Source organism: Gorilla gorilla, chromosome 4, assembly GCF_029281585.2.
Source record: "Gorilla gorilla gorilla isolate KB3781 chromosome 4, NHGRI_mGorGor1-v2.1_pri, whole genome shotgun sequence".
In the NCBI taxonomy this organism is placed as follows: Eukaryota; Metazoa; Chordata; class Mammalia; order Primates; family Hominidae; genus Gorilla; species Gorilla gorilla.
The window spans coordinates 111,451,197-111,469,970 of NC_073228.2; the positions used below are offsets into that span (position 1 = coordinate 111,451,197).

The 18,774-nt window shown below is 40.7% G+C and overlaps 1 protein-coding gene across 2 annotated transcripts in view; it reads right to left on the bottom strand.

Moving 5' to 3' along the window:
* Positions 1 to 15,580, bottom strand: part of EFNA5 (ephrin A5) — a 295,085-nt gene extending 279,505 nt beyond the window's left edge. The window contains exon 1 of one of the 2 annotated variants that reach the window (XM_019028474.3): positions 13,585 to 15,580. In XM_019028474.3, the coding sequence (XP_018884019.1) occupies positions 13,585 to 13,709 (125 nt within the window). In that variant the 5' untranslated portion in view covers positions 13,710 to 15,580. The remainder of the gene's footprint in view (positions 1 to 13,584) is intronic. The other variant, XM_019028473.4, reaches the window with a different exon arrangement.
* Between the last annotated feature and the right edge of the window lie 3,194 nt (positions 15,581 to 18,774).

The window sequence follows — 18,774 nt, forward strand, 5'->3', positions numbered from 1 at the left end:
TTTTTTAATATCTTACTTTCTGAGTCCTTGCCTATCCAACACCCAAACAAATTTGAAGTTTAATCGTAATAGTTGCTATTGTAAAAATTCAAAACAAAAAAGTACATAAACACAATGTTTTTACTATACGCAGTTACATCTGTATAGGAACATATATTAGTATATGGAAGAACTTGGCTACAACCTATTACCGAAGAACTTGGTTACAACCTATTAATATGATGACAAGTCACTGTTAATAACTTTGAGTTAAATAAAAACAATTTAATGTGCTTATTTTCTTTTTTTAAAAGTGGAGGTGAAAAACAGTATTAAGAACTACTGAGCATCTTCTACTTCATCTAAAACACAAATCTTAGGTATATCAACTCTATTTTCAACAAATCCATTCCTATTCCTAAATTTAACAATCTTTGAAGCATATAGCATAGTTCTTTTTTAGGAGCCACTTAAGTTCACACAGAGTCACAGAAGGTTCTCGCATTTCAGGACCTATGAGAATCATAAAACTGGAAACGCTAAGTGCTTGTCACCCCCAAATTCACTCTTTGAGAACCCTCGTTTACACCACAGTGAACATACACATAAACTTACAAACAAAACAGTACTGTCTTGATTTACTATTCTTAATAATATTCATAGTTAATATGAAATAGTACCCAATGTTCTAATTAAAGCCATTGAGGATTTAAAAAGAAAAATATTTGCTTCTGTTTTAAAATTAACTATCAAAAATTGTTGGTAAAAATTTCTTTTTAAAATAAAAGAATACTTAAGTGGTCACTGTCCTGTTCATCTGTTTCCTTTCATAAAAATACACCTGACTTAAAGTACAAACCGTTTTATCTTTTTTAAAAATAATCATTCCATAGAGATACATTTCAATTAAGTCAGTCTACTTAACTGATGCTTTCAAAGACTTGAAAGTTCATTTAGATTAGTAATATTGTATTTATATACACAGAGTGAAGATCAGTAAAAACAAAAAACAAAAAACACAGAGTAATCTTCTGAATTTAACTAGTTCCATTCCTTACTTGTTAATACAAAGATTTGCTTTGAAAAAGCAAATAATATATACGCTGTGAGGAAAGCGGAAGCATATTTGCAGATCTTATATTACCTAGACTCTACAGGAGCAAAAGTTTCTCACTAAGACCACTAGAATCATAGAACTTTACAGAAAGAACGCATTTTGTCCCAAGTCTTTTATAACTCCATTGAAATTACAGGCTCCCGAAAGCCACCCACAAGAAACCCAGACATTGAAAGTAGAAAAACTGTTAGTCATCTTTTATGTTAATGTAAAAAGAACATTTGGGGTTAATTTAACCATACGGATTTAAGTTGGAAAGTGTTAAAAATCTGTTTCTGAGGTGTAATTCTGGCATTGCCACATAAAATACATCTTGGGAGGGTTTGCAAATAAATATCTTTGGACATTTATGACAGTATCCTCCTTAAACTTTTTGGACCAGGGTAGTATTTTTATTCCAGTGGAATTTGTCTACAGAGACCAAATCTTATAATGAAATCCCTGTCCCATTACCTTTGTTAGTGGTGTATTTTCAATGAAGCATAAACTTCAATGTAAAAGTCTGTTTTATTTGTCTGAGTTTTGAAGGAAAGTGGTTAGAAAGGAACATTAGGCATTCTGGGCTTTTTAAATGGCAAATAATTTTCCTTCACATAAATACGGAGCCATTTTAGAAACTGCAGAACTCTATGAAAAGTTCAGCGCAAATACAACCAAGAGTCCTTGAAGAGGAGCCAGAAGTAATCTCTCTCCCACTTAATTTTATCTAGAACCTTGCTGTTCAAACCACGGTTCATGGGCCAGCAGCATCAATGTCATCTGGGAGCTTGTTAGAAATGCAGACTGTCAGGGCCCTATGTAGCCCAGACCCACTAAATTAAAGTCTGCATTTCAACGAAATCTCCAGGTCTGTGTTCACCTTACAGTGTGAGAAACAGTGACCTAGAAATTACTAACCCAATGTTTCATGATGACAGGGATGCTGTATATATGCTGTTTACTGCAGTATCTCCAGTACTGAGAATAGTACCTGGCCCACAGTGGACACCTGACATAAATATCTGTCAAATAAATCTACATGTGCACATTTATGGTACTATTTTATACTCTGTAATATAATTATATGTATAAAATTATTATATCTGCACAATGGTCTTAAGTTCCTTACAGGTGCAAATGTTATCTTATCCCTGAATCCACTGTATGTCTCCCAGTGTTCTGCAAATATCACTCAATAGTTTACCAATGATAACTTTTAGATATTCAATATAGGAATATAGAATTTCTTCAGTGTGAAAACTTTGGAAAAATAAGTTCAAGTCAACATGTAATTGCTGAATTCATCTATTTGGCTTTGGTTTTAGATACAGCTAAGAGTGCTCACCCTAGGAATGAAAATAGTAATGGCAAACATTATATAGGGCCAAGTTCTGATTCTATGTGGTACCAGAGAACAGGGATGGCGTGGATGACTGAAATCCAAAATTGATTCCAAAACTTCATGTTATTCAATAGCTTTAAGGTCTTCCCTTACCAAATCTTCTATCCAAGCTGCTAAAAGTTTGAGTTTTTTGGGTTTTCCTTTTTTTTTTTTTTTTTTAGTTTCCTTTTCTTTCTCAAATCTATCCATAGGTCTACAGGCCCAGAGACAATAAAATGGCCAAAAGCCATCAAAAGAGAAAAATAGCAATAGAGAGATTTACATAATAAATGAAGTGATTAGCTCTCAAATAACCAGATGTCAATGAAAAATCTAGAGCTAAGTAAAAAAAATAATAATTTGCAAAAGACATAATGATAATAGTCAGATATGTCAATATATGTATTGATAACAAGACCATGCCAAAATAATATTCAAAATAACGAGATATTCAGACTCATAGATATTGCTGGTTCTCTCAGTTCATATTATAAAGGAAGAATGCTAAAATAGGGAGACCCTTCCTAACAAAGAACTGCATTTTTTCATTTTAATTAACTAAATTAGTAGTCCTTCCTACATTTTTTTTTCCTTCAGAGAACAGAGGATAAAGGTAAACCAATAGGTATGTCTGACCTTAGGTGTACATATTCTTATGGAATATCGTGTATACATATACCCACCCCCTCAACACACACCACCTCTGTCATGTTGTCTTCCCAAGAGTATAGCTGACTATGGTGATAGCAGAGTGTGTAATTAGTTTTCATTGTTCCCTTGACAGCTATAGTTCCATACAAGACCCTTTGCTTTTGATGCTGTAAATGCTATGGAAAAAATACACTAATAACAGGCATTTAATTATGGTTCTAGCAACCATAGTGGGAACACTGCCAGAAAAAGACTGGAACCTCTGAGATGGCAAAAACATATATATATATATATATATATATATATATATATATTTGGCAAGTGGGGGAGGTTCTGTTCTTCAATTACAGTAATTTTCAAAATATTAATGACAAGCATATGGTGGGAAAATTTTAAAACGTTTCCTTGAATCTTCGTTGACAATAAAGTATGTATACAATGCTACACCCATGCTAAAACCAAGAAGAACACTATCATGTCTGTAACTAAAATATTAATAAGAATAAAGGAATTGCTTATTAATCAGGGAAATACTCTTTAGAATAGCTTTATATTTTGATATTATTGGTAAAGAGTACAAAGATTTCATTTCAAATTTTGTTTTTTGCCTGGCTTTTCACAGACTTTAAAAAAATTATCACTTGTGATACAAAATATCTGGGTGCTACATTCTCCGATGTTTAATTTGTTTTATACAGTATTTCAAATAAAGTATCCCAAGTTGCTGCAACGGCAGACACCAGATCTATCACTGAGGTCCCTTCTCTCCTTATTAATTAGTAATTGGGAGACACATTTTGGCAGCTTTCGTTTCCCCATTATTTTCTCTAGTTTGACACAAAACCCTGTCAGAAGCACCACTATTTGAACTGCACCCCTCTTAGTGCTGGGTCACTAAATTTTAATAAACGGAGCTCCCGCCAGAAAACTACTGAAATAGGCGTAAAAGTTTATTGAAGCAGTAACAGTAAACAAATATATGAAGAAAGCACTGAATGCCACAGTATCTAAAACATTAATGATCTGTCTGAACCCAGAGGTTACAGGCGAGATTGCAGAGCAGAGGCTAAAAGAAAAGGCCTTTAACAAAACCACTGCTTTCATCTGTCTGTTAAAAAAAAAAAAAAAGAAGAAGAAAAAAAGTATTAGCTAAATAAAGCAGGCAAACACTGCTGCAGCAGAACCATACATCTGAGCTTCCCTTAGCCTCCATTATCCCAACATGTTGAATAAAATTATTGGGAGGCAAAGATTTATAGCGACTATATGGACACAGAAGCCATCTGGAAGCCACAAAAGCTCTGTCTGAGCCAAAGAAACATTTTCATAAATGGTAAGGTGAGAAACTTAAAATGAAAACTAAAAAGACTGATACTTTGGAGGTCTGCAAATAGCTACAGAATCAGTTTCAAGATCTCCATCTCAAAGTGTCAGTCACTTCAAAAACGCATCCTGCTACGATGGTGGCTCAGGACACTTGTGTGCCAGGGCAGTGGCCATGCTGTGCAAGTCAGAGGTCACCGCTTCCACATTCCGACATCTGTCTGTATTTTCTTGCCCTGAAACAATAGAAGGGGAACTAGGCTCATTTGCTCCCACTTTGTTTAACCTAATTGTTAGACACAAAAGATAATTTCCCATACTTAGAATTATTTTTTCCTTTTCCCCCCATTCTCATTTGTCTCCATAGAATTAAAAACTATTAAAAATGTAAGCACGTGAAGTTGTCTATACATTATTGAGTTCAGTAAATGTAACAAAGTTGTATATCCCACTGACATCTACAAAATATAAAACATCAAGTATCATGTCTGTCATCATCACAACCTAGATAACAATTTGCACTATAATTATCCAACCTAACTATGCCATAACCTCATTTAATTCAAACCACAACATTGCATGTTTCATATAAAAATACTTTCATTTACTTTTATAATTTCCAGGGAAAGAGGCAAGAGCTAATTCTTAATTATAGTTTTTACATATATAAATAATTAATAAATTTTAAAATGGAAACTCTGACAGCTTGGAAACAGCAAGAAAAAAAAGGTATTTGTTAGTTCATTTAAAAACAAAAGGTCACTTTGAACACTCAAGTTATTTTAGTCTTCTCACTAGCCAAAGAAAAACAGATGCTAGATATCAGAGGAAAGTTTTCTGCGCAAAAATGGTCAACTCGTACCTGAACTTTAACCGCGATACATGTATCTGTTATTAAAACATGCATTTATTGCCTTTACACTACACCTACAACCACCCAAAATCCTACCTCTAATGAACTGAAGCAGTTTTTCATAAGTGACATAAGTAATATTTCACTGTGCCCAGCTTAATCAGGCTAAGTCAGGTTACTTTTGAAATTAATCTTACGGAAGCTCTGCTTTTACTGCAGTACATGAGAATAATGTTCCCAGCCATCATCAAACACATGCAGTAGTAAGCAGTATAGTATAAATTTTTAGTAAAGTTTATTAGGTCACTTGGTTTTCCAAATGTATCCAGAAATACAAAACATGACAGAAAATATAGCAGTCAGTTGATATACTCTCATAATTTTTAGTAACAAATATGAATTTACTTGTAAAATAATCTATGAGAACCCACAAGAAAGATTTGTTCTAATGTGATAGGAAGAGCCTATATTTCAGAGACAAAAAGGCTCTGACTTAATATAATGCATCTTAACCCCAACTGCTTCATTTTTAGAGGTACCTATACTCTTATCAGTACCTTTTGCGGGAGAAAGATTCCGGGTAGACTTGAGTAATTAAAAAAAAAAAAAAAGGCAACCAACAAATAAAAAGAACTACTTAGCATAGTCAGAAAAATGAAATCAGGATTTGAGGGTGGAGGTGACAATAGGGGCTATTAATATATCACTTTGAAGTTAGCCATAAAGTATAAGCTTCGAGAAAAAAATATGTATGGAAACATGGTACAGCCCAACATTTAACATTAATATATAATATGCCTGGGTTTAAGGATATTATTACTAAGTTAAAACATCCTTTTCTGTCAACTAAATACAAGAAGATAGCATTTTAGTAAGTTCGCAAACAAGATAGCGCTTTAAATGTAGAGAGCCCTGCCAAAATGATCATAAAGTGGTTTAGTCCTTTTCTATCGTCCATATTCATTTCCGAACCAATTTCACGAAAGAAATAAAATCGGTCTTAAAACAAGATGGCTGCTTCTAGGGGGAAAAAAACACGCTGATTTAACTGAAAGCCAAAAAACTAGCTTTTCTAAATCAGGAAATAAGCACTTAATCATATTTTTTCTAATCTCTAAGTAGGTGTTCATGTGTTTCCAACATGGTAATCCATATATTATACTGCGCAGTTATTTTAAATCATTAATAGCAAAGCGATTTTTAAAACAGGTCTAATCAATGTGTACTAATAACATGATTGTCCAAGGCATATACATATTTGCTAACATATATGACTGTCCAGAGCATATGCCAAAACTCCCACTTTTAGTTCATACCAGAATCGTGATCATCAGTCATGAAAATCAGGTCACTTGATAAGCAATAATAGAAAGAATATTTATATCTTATATCTCCTAAGAATCCAATCATAAAACTTGCAGCAATATCCTATTACAATCAAATCAACTGTACTTGACTTTTTAAAAGTAAAAATCATAGGAACTTTACTGTTAGACGATCTCTCCTTGAGCTACACTTTGCTGACCCTCCCTAAAGCAACTGGAAGATCAATTCTGATATGCATACAAAAATTAAGAGTATTTTATCCATCTTGAAATAATTTTAAAATAGATTTTTAAAAATCATTCAAACCTATTTTTATTCCTCACTTGAATGGAAAATAAGACCTGACAGTAACATTTTCTTCAACCTGTCAACTGTCAATTGCATGAAGGATGTTTCTAAAGATGACAAAGGTTTATTTTTCCGTATTGAAAATGATAGAATTCTACCTGAATGAAAGCTGAGCTAACCATCACTGTGGTACACTACTGTCTCTCAGCAACTAGCTAGCCTAAATAAGAGTTTTCAATATTTTAAAATAATGTTTTCATTGAACTATATGGTTTACTGCTTGAAAATTATATTCAGAAGCCTCAAAAACAAGAATTTGCATCCACTCAAATTTTTCAATTAGAAAACAGCACACGGATTTCAGTTTACAATAAATCCTTTAGAGAGTACAATAAAAAGTACTATCAAGAATATGAAGATATTAGGAATGATTTTACTCAAGATCATGCAAAATAGCTGTAGTCAGAAAAAACTTAATTAATTTTTAATTTTAAGCTAGATGGTCCTGTGTCATTGTGCTCCTTTATGACTGACTAAATTTTGAAAACATAAATGCAGACAAATTTAAGAGGAAATAAATCTCCTAGTAGTGAGTAATATCCTATTCAGAAGCACTGGAAGTTCACATTAATCACAAGAAACTTTTCTACAAAACAGCTCAGGACATAGGTTGAAAAGCAGACTAAAATATAAATTTGGTAATATAAATCAGGCCCTTAAAACAGACAGTAATTTATTGATGTTTGGCTGTCTAAGACCACCATCGTAAGACAAATTATTAAAAGTGAATATTAATACCTCATTTCTTATACTCCTCTTTGAGGTTTTTATACCTGAAAATGAAGGTGTTATCCATCACAAATGATCAAAGGGCAATTTTTTTTCTCAGTTCAGAAAGCTGATCTGACTGAGTTGTCCTGGGTAAGAGGCAAGGACCTTCCTCACCGTGCTTAGGGAAATTGAGGCTTCCTTTGCAACATGGATATTCTAATCCGGAATGCTATTTTAACAGTTTGTATACTGCTTCTGAAAAGAAAATTGATAATATAGAATCGTCAACATAGAGTCGTTCATTATTTCAAACAAAATATCACAGCTTTTTAAGTCTTTATTGCTACCGAAGTTATTCAACACATGCACAAAAATGAGGAAGGTTGAGTGGTATCTTATAAAAAATTTTTAAATTTATATTGAAAACACAAACCAATAAGCCACTAGACCAAATGCTACCCAACGTGTAAAATTCTATTCTTAACATATTCTCATATTTTGCTCATTTTTATTTTAATGCTTTCTCTCTCTCAAAGGTAAATTTTCTGGCATATACTTATCCCAAGCTAGCAAAGGCCAGAACTCCTGAAGGACTAATTGTATTCATTCATTTTCTTGGCCCAGCATGAAGCTGGTAGCTTGCTTGGTTCATAGCAACAGGGGAGAAAAGGAGGCGCTCATCTTTATCTGTCCTTATCCAACAGGAAACCAGGCCAGTGGACAGAATGCAGTGAAATGCCTGTTCAGAAGGTATTCTGCAAGATTAAATGGCAAGAAATTCACAAGGTTAATTTGCACCCAAGTAACTAAGTGTTCCCTCCAAACCTGATCCTCAGCCTTCAAAGGTGGAAGCTTCTGAAGCTACTGTCAGCCACAACACACATGACAACAAGATATTAGTTCAGTGAGCTGATGGTTTAGTTATTACCACTAAAATCACCTAACAGAGAGTAATAAACTACTGAAGACTCTGATACTTTTAATCACTAGTAGTTTACTGACCTTGGTCTTACCCTGAAAATGCCAAATTAGACTGTATAGCCAAATCTGCCTCAAATAGCTCTAATGTTCCTATCATCTAAAAATCAGACAGTTGAGTATTTCTGATAGTTTATTGTGAATATATAAAATAATGAATCAAATAGGTAGAACATAACTTAGTAGCTAACTCTGCTTTTCAAAATTCTATGGAAAACTCACCAAAAAACAGGAATCATACTTCTCTTTTACAAATTTCTAGATTAAAAAGGGGGGAGGGTCAATTCACGTCTCTTATAAACATATAAACATAAAAACATGGGTTATAAACCTCAATCATACTGCCTTATTTTTAGCCTGGTACTTGCATAAATTCTGATCTAAATTTCAGAGTAACAAAATTACTACCAATACATCTAATAATGTGATATGTTACACTGAGGCTTAAAGTTAATGCCTTTTACTTGAAAAACATTTATGTTTCTAACATAAAAAATATTACTTAAAATATTTAAAATTTCAAAAGTAAGGACAATCTAAGTTTTGTGATGAAACTCATTCAAGGCCAAGATAAACTTTCAATCTTTACTCACAACAAATTCTTAGATTTAAACCATGCTGATTTCATTTACTTGCCAGTGAAAAGGTCACAGTGCCGGCATACTGGTATACATATGTCAAAATGATGATGGCTCAGATTTTTTTTAAATGGAGCAATTAAATTTTGAAAGAAGAAAAATACTCAAGGGAATATGATTAGGAAAAAAAAAAATGTTACTACTTCTCTCTTCTTAGCCACATACATTTGACCTGTACTGCCAGAGGATTTGGGAGTGTTGACCTAGAATTCACACTACTTTCACAACTCCAAGATTACGTGTTAACAAAACTAAAAGGTGTCAATTACCTGCTACTCTAATATGAAATGTTTAATATACAAGTCCCTAGAAGAATTGAAAAAGTCCAAAGAAAACATGATTAGGTTAAAGTTTAGTAAATCCTTCATGAATTACACAGATATTTTCCTCTTAAGAGTATAACCTTTTAAATTGATGATACTCAAACCTTAACAGAAGCAAAGCACCAGGTTGAGGAGGATTGATATTCCTAAAAGTGTGTTGGTCATACTTGCTGCTGTATTATTTGACTATTGCATCAATAATGCCAACCAGTAGGAGATATGTTTAATTACCCTAATATCATTTCAGCAAATAGTCAAAATAATCCAAGAAGAACTTAGAATATGCACATGATGTTTAAAAGTATATTCTTATTAGAAGCACCAAACTGCTTATGGCATACTTCAGATGAAGAGGCATGTTGTTAGTATTATGACTCTCTTTATAAGCATAGCTACTAAAGGAGAATGTAAATAAAGTTTTATTACTGGAAGACTTTTTAACATTATTTAAAAGCTTTTTACATTCTTAAAGAAAGTACGGACAAATAGTTATATTCTTCTTGATGTGGATTTTCATTACTCAAAGTTACCTAGTGACATTCCAGTTTAGAATTCAGCATAATATTAAAAGGATGATTTGATTATTTACACTTTTAGGTAAAACTTATACAAGTTTTCAAATTTTGGAAATATAGAAGATCCATTTAGGCAAATGTTATCATATATTTCTATTCAAACTGATAGTTCTGAGTGGCTATTTCACAAATTTGTGCCAATTCAACACATAAAAAAATCAGTTTGGTCCCCTATCCAATAAATACTACCAACTAAGTTATCAGCATTTGAAAACTCAGTATCCACTTCTCAGAAGTGAATACCTGGGTACATAGATTGTAACAGTAAAACTATTCTGACAGCAAATAAATTTAATATTTTTTCCCGTGAAACTACATCTATAGATGCTCATTTATCAATGGAGAGGCAGTAATGAAACTCCATGTAGAAGATAAACTCCTACCAGATACACAAGTGACACACAACTCAAGTTACACAGTAAGATACTGTACTTAATCCCTGTGATCAAGATACATTTAATTCTGATTTTACCTAAACATAATTTCAAATTGAATCTGTTAGTATAAGCTAAAGTAGATTTACTTCGTTTAGACATAGTGTACATTATCATCAGTTTAATGTGCCCAATGAACTTACTATATTCTGAGGGAAAAATAAAAAAAATTATTTAAGTTGCAATTAAAGTCCTCTATTCTTTTTTCAAAAGATTGAAGTCTTACTAGTTTAGCAAAATTTTAACAGATAGGTTCTATATAAAGACACAAAACATGGCTAGCTTACTTTATGAAATAACATACAGGAAAAGTAATTGCACAACAGTGAATTTATAAAATCTACTAAGCCCGTGGAAATTTTCTGAAGTATTTTCTTACTATTGTTTGTGGAAAACTGTTAGTTTTTATTTTTAAAATACTTATTTGGCATGTGGCCTCTTTAAAATTATATCCAAGTTGACTTTTCTTAATGCATCAAAAAAGCAACATCTTATTCAACACTTCAGAGATAAAACTGCCTACTTTTAAAATATTGTTTTTAAAGTAAGTTTTTAACTGTGATAACATACCAAGATAAATGTGTCCATAAATTCCTAAGAATAATAAGTGTTAGGGCTGTATCTCTTGGGGTTAAGAGGGGTACATCATTCTTTCTTTTGGCCATTATCAAACTGATAATGATCAAATAGAAAGGTAATTCTACAAACCTGAAGTTAGAATACCGATTTAGAAATACTCTTGGTATTTTAAAATTCTGCAGATTAACTTTGTCTGGGCAGGTTCAAAGCCTCCATGGCATCCTGAGCAGAAGAGTTTTCTGCAGGCAGGGCAGATCTATTAAAAAACATGACCTGTGACAAAAATCAATGTGCTAATCTCAAACCAAACAACAGTATCAAAAGCATAAAACAGAGACAACCTAAGATAAAATGTCCTCAAACTAACTCAGACTAGCTTGACAGGTTAAGAAGGGGGGTTAAAGTAGGGGTGTTGCTGGTTCTTTCCGTTTTAACCCAGGAAGACTGGAACACCCAAGTATCCAAATAAATGAATGCCATGAGAAAAAGATCACACTGTGGAGCTTGGTGTGGGAAAGAAAAGACAACCGAGAGCAAGATATCCCAAATTCAAAGAAACTATTTCAGTGTTGCTTTATTTAATAAGGTGCTGAAGTTCAGAGATACAAATTTCTGCTTCGTATATGCTGCCTAATAAAGCACAAACGGGGGAAAAAAACTAACCAACATAATGAGACTTGCTTTTAACACCATCACAACTGGAAAGCTTGCTCTATTTGTCTTGTCAGCTTTAATAAAAGGCATCTCTCCTCTGGCAGGATGGCTTCTTTTTCTCTTTTCCTAATAGTGGTAAGTGGCATGTCAAAGAAGAAATCGCTTCCCATTCCACCACCCACCTCCAGGAGACTCTTGTTTTTTGAACCAAACTTTCAGGAATATCTCCACTCCTGTTCAGCGGTTCATTTAGGACTTGGGCGGCTACCTGAGTAAGACTATCTTGGATTAGCGGGATAGGGGGAACTCCCTCCCGGTTCTGTAACCGGCGGACTGCTTGTGGGGAAATCTTCCCATCTTCATCTGCGCTGACATTATTCAAGCAGGGAATCCCTCTCTTGCCTGCATGCTGAGGTGAGGCTGGAGGCAGGCGGAGAGGGCCCGCAGGAGACAGAAAAAACTGGAGGCGCCCACCGATACCCTCTCTCCTGGAGCCCGGGGCGCGCACCAACTCTAGGCTAACCCCTCGGCCTCCCGCCTCTCTCTTCCCAACTTTCACTCCAGCCCAGTGAAAAACCTGTGACTTTAGATGCAATCGGTATTATTAATAAATAGCACCTAGGAAGGCACCGAGACCGGCACACAGCTGGAAGCTAGCCTCTGTCCCAGAGAAAGCAGTGCGGCATGGGCCTAGCGGGGCCGACTTCTGTGCACAGGCCGGGAAGCAATAAAGGTTCGGAACTGCTCCAGACCCGGAGGACTCCGCCGGGCACTCTGGATAACCTCCCCACTCCACTTCCAGGGTCCGAAAACACGGGACGTCTGCGACTGGCCGGTGTCCAGCACGCGCGCTAGGACCGCCCCAGGCGCCCACCTCTAGTCTCCCGCATACCCGGCGGGCTTCGGGACGCCTACAAATCGGTTCCAGGTAATCGCGCGCGTTCCTCCGGCAGCACATCGCCAGGCCGCGGGCGAAGGGCTCCCACCTCCTGGCTCGGCCAACTCTGGCAGCTTGTTCCGCACACATGACGTAACCCGGCATTAGATCAAACTTTCTGGCACCTTGCACCCACTGGGGTGGGTGGAGGGATGGAGAAGATGGGAGAATCCCCTCCACTGCCAGGCGCGCCGGGCCCAGACTGACTCAGGGGCCGAATGATTTCCTCGCAGTTAAAGAGGAAAATAAAAACCTAAAGCTTCCGCTTCCCAGCCCCCCTCACTTCCCCCAGCCCGTGCGCTCTCTCTGCGCGCACCGGGAAAAGAGAAGGGAAAATTAAAATTAAAAAAAACACACACAAAAAACTTTGGGGGATGTTTGGCGGGTTCTCTCCGCAGTCCCTGCGGACCCACGCTCCAGGAAGGAGCTCCCGGCTGCGCACACTGGGGGCTCCCCGCGCAGGGAACCGGATGCCAGCCAGATGCCGGGGCTGGGAAGCAGAGAAGTCCCTACGCCCCGGCTCCCGCCCTTTTCCGAGTCTCCCGGCGCCCCGCAGAAGCAGTTGGTCTAGGCAGCCCCGGGGACTCCCAGGGGTACCTGGCCTTTCCGCGGCGGCTTAACAAAGAGGGGCGCGACGCGAGCGCTTCCCGCCGACGCCTCAAGCCATCAGCGCCCGGGCGACGCAGGCTCCGAGGGTGCGCGCCGCCAGCGGTTGGTGCGCGCGGATCCCCGCCGCCGCTCCTTCCGCAGGGCCCCGAGGCCCGGGTAGCCCTGGCTCTCCGCCTGTTATCGGCTTACCTGGGGTTGCTGCTGTTCCAGTAGACAGCGTAGCGGTCGGCGACGGCCTTGGAGCCCGGGTCCTGGCTGAACACACACATCCAGAGCACCAGAAACACCAGCGTCAACATCTCCACGTGCAACATCACGCCTGGCCAGCGGCGGAGCCCCCGACGCGCCACTCCGGGGAGAGAGCGGGGATCCGGAGGGAGGGAGGCAGGCAAAGGGACAGAGAGAGAGCGGGCGCCAAATAAATATGAATAAATAAAAATGAAAGGGGGCGAGAAAGGAAAGAGGCGCCCACCAAGCTGGGGAAGGGTAGGAGAGCGAGAAGAAAAGAAGGCGGTGGGGTGGGGGTGATAAAGACAAACTCGCACCCCCACTGGAGGGTTCAGGAGGAAAAAGGAATCACAAGATGGAGAGAAGCGTGCGTGTGTGTGGTGGCGGCGGCGAGGGCGGGGGAAGAGGTGCCAAGCTGTGTCTCGGGCGGCGGCGGCAGGCCGGTCACCCCGGGAGAGGGAGGTGCGCGCCGGGCCGGGCGGCTGCAGCGCGGGTCGGGGCAGGCGGCGGCGCGCGCTGCACAGTCACCGGGAGTTGCGCGCCGCAGCCGCGGGGAGACATACACCGGCCCGCCGGGCCCGGCTCAGCGTCGGCGCAGCAGGCTACGCACGGCTCCGCCACCGCCCGGGGCCCTCGCACTGCGCCCCGCTTCGCTGCAAGTTACTTTGGCGGCCGGTGGGAAACTGCAGGAGAAGGGCGACGTGCTGATAGGGGGCTTCGCGCTTGTGGTCCCGGGAGTCTGAGAACCCCTTTCCTCAGCCTCCTCTGTGCCTTAGCGGGGCGACCCCCAGAAATCTCAGAGGAGTCGTAGGTGCTGCGGTACCGGGCGGTGCGCCGAGAAGGGTGGGGATCCGGAGCCGCAACCCAGCCTTGTCGGTGTCCTGGAACTGGTTAAGCGGCAGCTGCGCCGGCTTTCGAAGCGGTCTTGCCTCGAAAACCTCAAAGAAAAGTTTGGCTCTTCGCGTCTTCCGGCAGGTCCCCCAGCAGAGTCGGAACGCGGCGGTAGCGGAAGAGGGCACCCCGGGGGCTGGCCGAGCCTCGGGGATTTCTCGCGCGTGCTTTCCTTGGCTGGGTGTGGGTGCACCACAGTGAATGAAGAGCAGAGGTTAAGACCAGCCGGCCTGGCGGAGCTGGGATGCCTAAACCTGCAAGACGACGCCAACCCAACTGTTCGGCTGGAGAGCGGGAGGGGAAACAATCACTTTCAAATGGATCCCTCCAACTCCTGGATGGGCCGATGTCAGTCTCCGATCGCCTTCCGAGAGGGAGACTGAGCCCCCACACGCGGTGCCAAGAGCCCGGGGTGAGCTCTCAGAAGTGTCCCTGCGACTCCAGCGGGTCCAAGCCTAGCAACTTGTAGAGATGCATCAATCAGTTTGAAATGGGAAAAGAGGAAAAAAAAAAAAAAAAGCGCACGAGCGAGTGGCACCTCCCCGATGACTACATCAGAAAACCTTCCCGATCCTCCCGCAGCTGCTCCTCTTTCCCTCCTTAGGCACAGCAGCAACAGAGGTGAAAACCACAAACCGAATCCTAAAACCCCTACCCAGGCGGGAAAATAAATAAACTTGAGTGCAGCAGCAGCAGCACGAGCAGCCCAGGAGGAATTGAAACGACTGGCAAGAAGTGGAAAGGGTTTTGTAAAAGTCAGTTTTGCAAAAGGGGGAAAAAAAGACAGCGAGAGAAAAAATGCTTTATGGGAAAAAAAATCTCCTCGGGCACGCCCCCTCGTTAATGACTTGCGTGGAAAGCCGACAGCGGCGGCGACCCAGTGGCAGCAGCCTCAGCAGAGCGCGAGGCCGCGCGCGTGAACGTGGACGTGGGCGGGGGGATGGGGCTCCGCCCGGGCGTGTTGCGCGGGACGTGGGACGCGGGGCGGGCGGGCGGGCGGCGCGAGCGCGGGTGTGAGCTCCGGACAGAGCAGGGGGAGGTGCCGCCAGCCCGCGCCCAGCCAGCGCTGCTGCCGCTGCGGCCCGGGTCATGTGGACTACCTTTTTTTTTTTTTTTTTTTTTTTCCTCCTTCCAAGCAGTTTACTTGGGAAGGGTGGGAGCGCGGTGGGGGGATAGCTGGAGCAACCAGTCAGGGAACGGCCTACTGTTTGCTTACAGATTGGGGGTTTTTCCTCTCTCTTTGCTCCAACCGGATTGGTTTGCTCCACGAGAAAGAGGCGTTTTCCTAATCTCCTCCCTTCCCCACGCCTCCTACCCCCTCCCGCGCCCCACCTTCCAGAAACCTGACTAATTGAATTACTGGGAGTGCTGAGGCGCCCTCTCCTGCGCCGGAGCCCGGCAGCCACGTGTAACCCTTTGGGTGCTGAATTCCGTCTGGGCTAAGGAATGATTTGACATCTTTTTACCTGGGAGTAGGGTCTTTCGATTTTAAAGGAACCTGTGCCCACCCTTTGGCTGGAGAGCCGGCATCTGTCTCTGGTGCCCCGCAGGTGACGGATGGGCTGGAACGGAGCCTCAGGGAGTGCGCGTTCCTGTCCATTCCACCCGCTCTCCACGCCGCACGCTGCCTGGCGCTGGGTTATCTGGAAGTCTGAGCACCCCTCCTGTACCTTTCAGGCCTCCTCTTCCCACTTGGGATTTAAAGATTCTTGGGCAGGAAGCAAGTTTTCTTTAAAGTGATGCTCTGAAAACACGTTTTTAAAAATCAGTCAAATCACAGTTTAAATTGATTACAATTCAGCGCGAACCTTCCACAGAGAGGAAATGAATGCGGCAGACGAGCCCTTCAGAAATAACCTCACACCTCTTCCATTTCAACCTTGAGGGTGATTTGCTGCCCACTCCCCAAAGAATAAACGCCTTTATCGAACCCGGTGCGGAAAGAAATGAGGGCCGGGGGCGGGGGCTGTGGGAAGGAAAGCAGTTCCTTTATTGTTGGAAAAGGCCCCTCGGTCCTGGACTTCAAGGGCAGGTTGCAAGCCTGGTCTTCAGCCACCACTGAAGAGCGATCTCCTGACAGCGAGACTGTCCCAGCGCCTCGGGACGCGTCCCCACTGTCGTCCAGCGCCCAGGAAGCGAGCCCGACGCCTGCTCTGCGGGGCCACAGGCCCCCGAGACCCGCCCTTAAGGGGTCCGCGGGCTCGGGAGCAGCGGTATTTTTTCTCATGTTCCCTAGGGAGTTTTCTGCCTTAGTGGGAAGGGCAAATCCCCGGGAGAAAAAAGGCAGTTTACTTTTGCTCCCACACCTGCCTGCACTCCTTTTTACTTATTAGCCCAATAAAATCAAATCTCACGTTCACCCTCTTGCGCTTTCCAGTCCTCAGACGGGATTTCCAGGCGCTTCAGAGCTGTTTAGAAGCGTCCAGACGCCCTCCAGTGGTGGGCCTGCAATCCGCACCCAGCAGGGGCATTGCCTGCAGCTCAGGCCGGGTTGAATTTGATGGGAAATCTAGGGCTATGACCAATAAAGACTCGAGAGGAAAAGAAACAGTTCATAGGGGCACGGAGGTACCTGGATGTTATGGGCTCTTGGCTAAAAGTTAAGTCGTTTTTCAATTACAGTAATATTTCCTATCTGAAAAGATCCTGAAATCGTCCTAGGAAAGTAACTTATATTTTGTGACTAGATACAAATTGCAATCTGTACAATAATGGACTTTACCACAAACCAACCATCTGCCTAATTATTAAAAATTGAAATTCAGAATGTCGACACAAATGCTCCTCCATCATCTGTATGTTTCACAAAGTTCCAGCAGTGAGAAAGAAGTGGGGAAAGAAGTGAGAGAACCAATGGATAAGCTTTTATTTTTCAAATCAAACTTTCAGTTAAAATGTTATTTGCTTTTTTCCCTGGTCTGTAATCTTGCTGATGTTCAATTTCTTGGCCCATTTTAGGGTGTGTGTTTTTTCTGTTGCAGGAAAGATGGATTTGTTTCCTTAGCTTTTCTTATAGTGGCTCTAATAGGTGCTCATATGACAGAGACAGTTTTGCAGGAAATATTCTGGACCCTTTTAAGAGATATGTGTATCTTTAGAAAGAAAATTCACGACTCCTGTCTAGGGTAAAATGCTGATCCTCACTGAAGAGTCTTTTTAGTCAGGGAACTATCAGGTAACAGGGAGCTAGCAAGCTGGCTTCCTGTGGCATCAAAGCTGAAAAAAAGGTGAAGAAAAAGAAATGGTATCCACTCATTTCCCATTTGAAACACATACAATAACCAAATGGGAAAATTCAATATATCACACAAATATGGATGTCCTTATATTTAAATATCTCTACTATTTAAAGTTTGAATAGTCCCATATTAAACAGAAAAAAAGTATACATTGTCCTCTTCCATAAAGTGATTCATAAGATTGGAATAAGATGTTGAAATTCGCAGCTGTTCATAACATAACTCAAATGTCTATGTGAAACAATTCATAAACCTAAATCAAATGACTCTGGGATTATGTGCCTAAGTAATTATTGGTATGGAAGTTACTAGTCGGCAGGATGATAGATACAGTAAGTCCTTAATGTCAGGGATAAGTTCTTGGAAACTGTGACTTTAAGCGAAGTGGCATATATAAGGAAAACAATTTCACCATAGGCTACTTGATATAAACAAGAGTTAAATTCCTATGCATATCTCCGGTCACAAAAACATCACCAAACTTCCAAATAAAGACCAAAACACTTCTAATGTTAAACACTGAAATAAATGTGAGCTAGACATACATTTGAGAAAGATTAATAAAAACAAGTAAGATCATGTAACCAATTTTTCCATTTCAGGATTGCAGGTGGCCGGAGTTCAGGGCTCAACGAGGAAAGTAACCCTGGACAGGACACCCTTCTATCCTGGGGTGCACTCACACTCACACCCACACTCATGCATACTGAGAATATTTAGATATGTGCACAGCTTAGACACAACCTAGCGAGCACAGCTGTGGGTTGTAGGAGGAAACCAGAGTACCCGGAGAAAACCCACGCAGACAGGAGGAGAATGTGCAAACTACTCACAGACAGTGGCCATGGCCCGGAATCGATTTTTTTTCTCATCACCATTATGACGAAGTGACGTTCAACCAAACAGCGTTGAGGACCTGCTGTACTTGAATAGAGTTTGAAGAGAGCTATATTATTAACTGTACACTTACCGTTAGATAATGTGACTTTGTCTCTTCAGGAAAGCATTCATGTGATTTAAA